The sequence below is a fragment of the Euprymna scolopes genome, chromosome 36 (genome assembly GCF_053919585.1).
Source record: "Euprymna scolopes isolate OS-2025 chromosome 36, ASM5391958v1, whole genome shotgun sequence".
Classification (NCBI taxonomy): domain Eukaryota; kingdom Metazoa; phylum Mollusca; class Cephalopoda; order Sepiida; family Sepiolidae; genus Euprymna; species Euprymna scolopes.
The window spans coordinates 23,508,619-23,515,862 of NC_136517.1; the positions used below are offsets into that span (position 1 = coordinate 23,508,619).

General features: G+C 40.1%; 1 protein-coding gene across 3 annotated transcripts in view; it reads right to left on the bottom strand.

The window, feature by feature from the left end:
• LOC145260393 (ankyrin repeat and EF-hand domain-containing protein 1-like) overlaps window positions 1-7,244 on the bottom strand; it is a 140,827-nt gene that overhangs the window by 117,096 nt on the left and 16,487 nt on the right. For 2 of the 3 annotated variants that reach the window (XR_013864281.1, XM_080118349.1), the window contains exon 2: window positions 6,808-6,967. The exons of the other annotated variant lie outside the window; for it this stretch is intronic. Coding sequence is in view for 1 of the 2 variants with exons in the window: in XM_080118349.1 (XP_079974475.1) it covers window positions 6,808-6,843 (36 nt within the window). In the remaining variant the exon portion in view is untranslated. The remainder of the gene's footprint in view (window positions 1-6,807; window positions 6,968-7,244) is intronic. 3 annotated transcript variants of the gene reach the window in all.

Below are 7,244 nucleotides of genomic sequence, written 5' to 3' on the forward strand. Positions count from 1 at the left end.
CAAAATAAATCAACTCATGTAACTTGATTATGTAGTCGACCTGACATCTATTCAATATAGCCGCCTTCAGCCACAATCACCGCCTCAATACGAGTCCGGAACTGGGAGCATGGCTTTTTCCACAAGCGCCGGCGGGAGCTCGGATAATACTCGGCGCATGGCAGCGATCAGGCTTACTTTGGTGTTGTGGGAGGTCATGCTGGTGATGTTCTCGACGTATGACCAAACGAATTAGTTCAGCGAGTTCAAGTCGGGGGCTGAGGAGGGCCAGTGAGAAGAGGTTACAAAGTCGTGGCACCCCTTCAAAAGTCAAGCCTGGGTCTCTTTGGACTTGTAGGCCGGCGCCGAGTCCTGCTGCCACACCCAGGGTCTACTAGTGGCCACCTGATTGCACCAGGAAATCACCACACTCTTTAACACATCCAGATACACTTTGATGTTGACTTTCAAACCGATTTCGAAGATGTGAGGTGGCATGATGTGGACCTCACTTGAAACCACACCGAAGATTATAACCGTGGCCGGGAACTTTGTTTTCATCACCCTGGGAACGACCTTGTTATCCGGATTTGTATTTTGAGAGTGTTGGCAATGGTCCTGTTGTCATAACTTGGATCGATAGAGAGCATCAGTTGTACAGCAGCGCATCTCCGATTTTGTCACTTTCAGACATGATAGAAGGTTCCTATCGCTCTAAGGATTGGCACACAACTGGTCAACTAGTAGTTAAAAAAGAAAACCGGTTTTCATCAAACGAAAATGGAATAATGTCGTCTGTTCTTTTAACGTTCCATCCTGTAGATGAGCCCAGATAAACTCCGGTTGCAAAGGATACTTAGAAGCTGTTATCGTCAGTGAGTATCTCGAGTATTTAGCTTCTGGTGATCGAATAGTGACGACTAACAAAGGTCAGCATCTAATATTTCCGGTAAGGGTTGAAGAGATTGGAGGACATGAGAAGCGGTTTCGGGCAGAACCAACTTTCCGGGGATCAAGCGGTCAGTTTGAGTTGGAGGTTCGAAGAGGCGATTAGTTCTTTTTTTCTGAGGCTTAGCGGTTAGAGGTGGGCTCTTGGAGCTCTTAGCTAAAGCATTGTGTTGATGGGATTTATATTTCCCTTGGTCAGGAAAAAATCTCACTTTGCAAGTTCGCTGTCCGACCTAAGAAAACGAGTATCATTTTAACCTCCCAAAGAAAATAAACATCTGTTAATTGTTTTTTTGTAAAGCTAGAATTGTGTTTTTTGTTTACAGAAATTAATACTTTTGTTGTAGAATCAATAGAATCTAACAAAAATCTTGGACAGCACAACGAGTGAGACGGTCACAGATATGTCCTTATTGTTAAACGAGTCAGACTTTTGCACAGAGCACACCATGAGCAAGTATTAGGATTGTCTAATCTCTATCAAGTTCTCTTTTTTGTTTTGGTTACAACTATTCGTAAACTAGCAACATTATAGGTTTTTACCCTATAGACAAAGAGCATCATGGCTCAGCGGTTACATACGAAATCAAGGTAGATTTCGTCAGAACATAAACAAATGAAACAGAAAAACATCCCCATTTTCACGTTATTGATCTGTGGTTCCACACCTAGCAAGTCTATTCATTAGGAAGCTGTCAACCTATAGAGCCAATATACTAACGTGCATCTTTTTAAAGTGTAAAACTGTGTTGTTTTTGCGCTTTCGATTGGCTGAAATAAACATTTCTGCATTAAGATTCTAATCCAATTAAAAGTTGATCCATCAATCCGGCGCGACCGCAGCCGGAATTAAACTCATTACACGAGTTTGTAGTGCAATTCAAATATTGTCGGTAGCTGAATACTTGATGCTTCGCCAGGTCTATCAAGGGTAGTTTTTTTTATCGTGACGCCATCACTAGACAGGATGCCTTCCACGGCTTAAGGGAATCCCATCTACCTTCGAGAGAAGGATAGACTGCACCAGTTTCTCAGCCTGGTATTTTACCTTGCGGTACATACAGCGCCTCGCCTTCCAAAATGGTCACTCATCTGGCACTGGCCAGGCCCAACGTTGCTTAACTTCGGTGATCTGGCGAGAACCGGTGTGTCAACGTGATTGTATGTATATAAGTTGATATTATTACACAAATGTTAATTTTTCTGCAGCTGATTTTTGTTTTTTGTTTGTGTTTGCCTAGTCGGATAGAGCTAAAAAAAAACCGTGTCCCACAATTGTCAAGTCTTCGTTGGAAGCAGTATTCTTTAACCTGCAGAATTGAAGACGTTTACGCCCGACACCGTGAACAGATTAAAAAGTTACTATATCTAACTTAAGCATAACATTAAAAAATTATTATTTCCAACTTAAGCATAACATGCAAAATATTACTATTTCTAACTTAAGCATAACATGCAAAAAATTACTATTTCCAACTTAAGTATTACAGACTATAAATTAGTATTACTTACTTAAGTATAACAGACTAAAAAATTACTATTTCTAACTTAAGTATTACAGACTATAAAGTAGTATTTCTAACTTAAGTATTACAGACTATAAAGTAGTATTTCTAACTTAAGTATTACAGACTATAAATTAGTAATACTTAAGTATTACAGACAATAAAATACTGCTACTAAGTTAAGTACAACAGACTGTAGAAACACTGTTACTAAGTTAAGTATAACATATTATAATTTACTATTTCTAACTTAATAACAGATTATCAAATTATTATCACTTAAGTACAACAGACTTAAATATACTCTTTCTAACTTAAGAATAGTAGTGATTGCATGCGAAGCCTGGGAAGGTTTAGAATTGATTTGTGGCGCTGCGCTTGACACATCTTCACTTGTCACACACATGGGCAGGGACGATCAGAGGACGTTATTTCCATGGCAAATGCTCGTCTGAGCTCCATTCTCTGGTGCCCCCCGCCAATCTTTCACGAAAAACACCCGACTATCTAAAACCACTGTCAATAATTTTCCCCACTCTTTATCCGTGCCTAAATCAAAACGTAGATTCCATGAACAAAGCTTTTTTCTCAGAACTGCACGGCTGTGGAACTCTCTGCCGCTTGCCTGTTTCGACCCGCCCCCCCCCCCCCTAATTCAACTTGGAGGTCTTCAAGTCCAACACAAACAAATTCCTGATGAACCTCCCCCTTAAGTAATGACACCTATCAAATCCCCAATACTAACTATTTCTACGATACTATTCCACTGATTAGTGTACACACAATAACCCTTATCCCCGAGTTGCTCCTGGGCCTTGATAAGTGGTGACCCCCCATGTAAAAAAAAAAGGACGACGTGTCCTGATATTGACTCTCCCTGTTAGCCGGGTTGCTTTAACAATGCCAACTTGCCATGGGATAGGAAAGGTTGCACTTTAAGGGGTGCTACTGCTGACTGACTTGAAAACAGGAAAAAAAAAAAGAAAACATATTGGTTTTATCGGTGCGCGGTTATTGACAGGCAATTAACAATTGAGTAGCGAATTTGTTCTGCTGAAACAGAAAGTAAAACAGTTTTCCTCACCACAAACAGCAAACACGAACAAACAAGGGTAAAAAAGAAAATCGATTTACTCTTCCTGTGATAAATACATTATAAATAATTGATTCACGTTCAGCTGAGCCGTTTCATTTTCACAGCAAACATTAAACGGCCATAAATCTATTTCTCCTCGTGAAACCAACGACTGGTATTGACGTGATTTTCTTGATGTGGAAGTGAGTGAAGGCTCTAGGAAAACTAATCAATCATTAATTAAGTCAATTGAGATCTGGCTTTAGCTATGCGTTTTTCTTTTTACATGGATGCAAACGGCACAATCGCGTTGATGCACCGGTTCTTGTTAGATCACCAAAGTTAAGGCACATCGAGCCTGGCCTGGACCAGATCGTTAACTATTTGGGGTTTTATGTAGGAGGATGTTGACGCGTCCAGCAACTCCTGTATCCCATCTGGCTTCCGGTTCTATCGACCTTGTACTTCCGCAGGAGGTATTTAGTTCACTCCCACTGCAAGAACTGTGACACTAGGGACCGAAAGTGGGATTGAGAAGTCAGCGACCCTGGGGAAGTGCATTCTGGCCTGCAAAAAGTACTTACGTAGCCCCGTCAGTATACCTGGGTATAGTCGCCTCAGGCGATTAGCAATAAACTAACACCTTCTTAATGAGAGAAGGTAAGGCCTATGAGGGCGGACATTATAGAACTGCACAGAGCATTGCAATTAAGAGGGATCAGATCACTACCAGAATGGTTTAATTTTGGATGTTGAGGGCCGCAGATAAAAACCCGACGGGCCATCCGCTGAATCATACCTGTTGGGAGGAGAGCGTGATGCTGACTCTGCGCAAACCAATTTCTCTGTAAACAAATTCCCAGCTGGTGTCATTCATCATCCCGAGGATGATCAGATAATCTTTGTCATTGCGAGGGGCGAGCATTCATCTTTGATTTTTACAAAGAGATCAAATGAAACGCTTGCACCCCCCCCAAAAAAAACAAAAAACAAACAAACAAAAAAAACAAAAAAACAAAAGACAAAAAACACAGAGTCGCAAATCAAAGTGTAGTATCTGGGCTGTATTTTAACACACCTTTCTTTATATCTTCTACCAATTCGTAAGCATGCTTAAGAGAAAGGGAACTGTTATTTTTTTTCAATAACTCGAGCCGTAACCTTCGTTAGGAAGGTCTGTACACTAAGTCATCACATCGATTCTCGTTAAATCATCAAACTTATAACATGTAGGAGAGAAGACCGAATGTACACAAATCTAAGACAATGGCAGAATCGTTAGAAAAATGACCTTCACGCCGTAGTGGGGCCGTAAATGGAAGGTAACATTTAATGCTAGTAAGACTAAGCTGCTCTCCTTTTAACAATTACAAGACTCCTCTCTAACCGCCGATGATGTCTCTGTTTAGCCCCGAAATACAAATGATACCCCCTGTAGGGGCAGCTGCGCTTGTAATTGTGAGGCATACGCTGCACAATCTCCAACCACTGTTAAGGAATAGAGAGAGGGAGATAGAAAGAGAGAGAGAGAGAGGGAGAGAGAGAGAGAGAGAGAGAGAGAGAGAGAGAGAGAGAGAGAGGGGAGAGGTGAGTTATAGTGTAGACACGTTGGCCGGAAGTAAAAGATCTGCTGATTTGATTGCATGTGAGTCATGTGATCAGGTTAGCTGAATCGTGGAGAATTGAGTTGGACTCAGAAGACAACGGACGGCTTCCCGTTGTCTCCTCCTCCTCACGGGGGGGGGACGAACGCTGACGTGTGTAGAAGAAGAACCCACACAGGCCGATTTCACTTCCACCTTCTGCAGGACAACTGGAGAAAGTGAAATAAAAACTATAGAACTAATTCCTTGTCTTGGAGTGATTAAATCTTCATCCAAAAACAGGTATCAAGTCTCCCTCCAGGATGAGAAATTTCCAGATGGTCCAACATCGAAGAAGCAGAGGTAGGTTCTGAAAATACATGTCACTCACACGCGATTCCCTTTATGATAATCAAATACACAACCTTTATATTAGAGACAATATAACACCACATCTCTCCTGAATCGGCACTGTGGCAAGAAGAAGACCAGGACGACTGGAAACAATGCCGAAATAAGCGGAGAGTGGAAGTCCCAAACGGTCACCTATTTAGCACTGACCAGGTTCAATGTTGCTTAACGTCGGTGATCCAGCGGGAACCGGTGTGCCAACCGCCGATATCCATGACAAATAACACCCTACCTAAAAATTCTTCCTTCAAACTCCTCGGCTTTACATTCACAGGCAATATGAACTGAAACAAATACATTGATGACATTGTGATGGCTGCTGCAAAGAAGGTGGGTGTTCCTTCTATCGTGCTAGAAGACTACTCCCACCTGAGAGTATCCTGTACCTCTACAAAGCAACCATTTGCCCATGCATGGAGTATTGTTGCCACATCTGGATTAGTGCATCTACCACTAGTCTCTCCCTCTTGGACAGAGTCCCCAAAAGAGTCTTCAATCTAATATGTCCCATTTTGTCAACTAAGCTCCAACCTCTGTCCCATCGCTGCAATGTTCCATCTATGTGCCTGTTTTACAAGTATTTTAGTGGAATGTGCCCTGATGAACTCGTTGCACTTGTGCCTCGTCGACGTACATATATCCAACAAAGTCGCTTAGCAACAAAATCTTATCCCTTCACTGTTGAGTCCCTAAATGTCAGAAAGTTTTCTACTCAAATAGTTCTTCCTTCGAACAGCTAGACTTTGGAATTCCCTTTCTGCTACCTGTTTCTCTGGCTGTACTGATATGCAGAAGTTTAAATGTAACGTAAACATACATTCTGTTAATCTTTTCTTAGGCATGGTCCCAAGTAGCCCCTTTCGTCAAAGTGCAAAGTGGCGATATACCTTGTTGGGAGTAAACGTGCGTAAAAAAAAAGCAAAAAAAAAAAAAAAAAAGCAAAAAAAAAAAAAAAAAGCAAAAAAAAAAAAAAAAAAGCAAAAAAAAAAAAAAAAAAAAAGCAAAAAAAAAAAAAAAAAAAAAAGCGACACACTGATTCTCGTTAGATTATTGAAGTTAAGCGGCTTGAAGGTTGACCGATATCCGATGGGTGACAATTAGTAAATGCTAGGCGTTGTATGTCATCTTTTCATAATCGAGATATACATGCGGCTGATATTGCCTGTAAACTTTCTCCTTCGGAGGAAACCGCCATGGCCTTACGAATGCTAATTCCACACCACATATAAACCGGCTCATTTTTAAAATTTTATATAGAGATATAATGCAACTTAATTTTAAACGGTAGAAAATTATTTTTACTTACCTGTGCAATTTCCAACGCTGTTTTTGCCGCCGGCATTTTATTTTCTTCTTTTTTTTTTTTAAAGAATTTTATAAATCTGAGAAGACTAAGAATTATTTTCTATCCACCACAATCAACGGTTCGGCAAAATCTATCATCCTCTTACTCGAAATATTTTCCGCTAAATAATAATAATAATAATAATAATAATAATAATAATAATAATAATAATAATAATAATAATAATAATAATAATAATAATAATAATTAATCACGTGTTATTTAGCTTGGCCGTGTAATTTCCGTTATCGAAAGAAAAAGATATTATCCAAAATATTTCATATAAAATAGCAATACTACTGGTGTGATGACACGCGCGTCTTCCATGAATTTGTCCATATTTTGCTCTAAATCATTTATTTCTCATTTTGTGTCGATTATTTTCAACTTTGAATTTA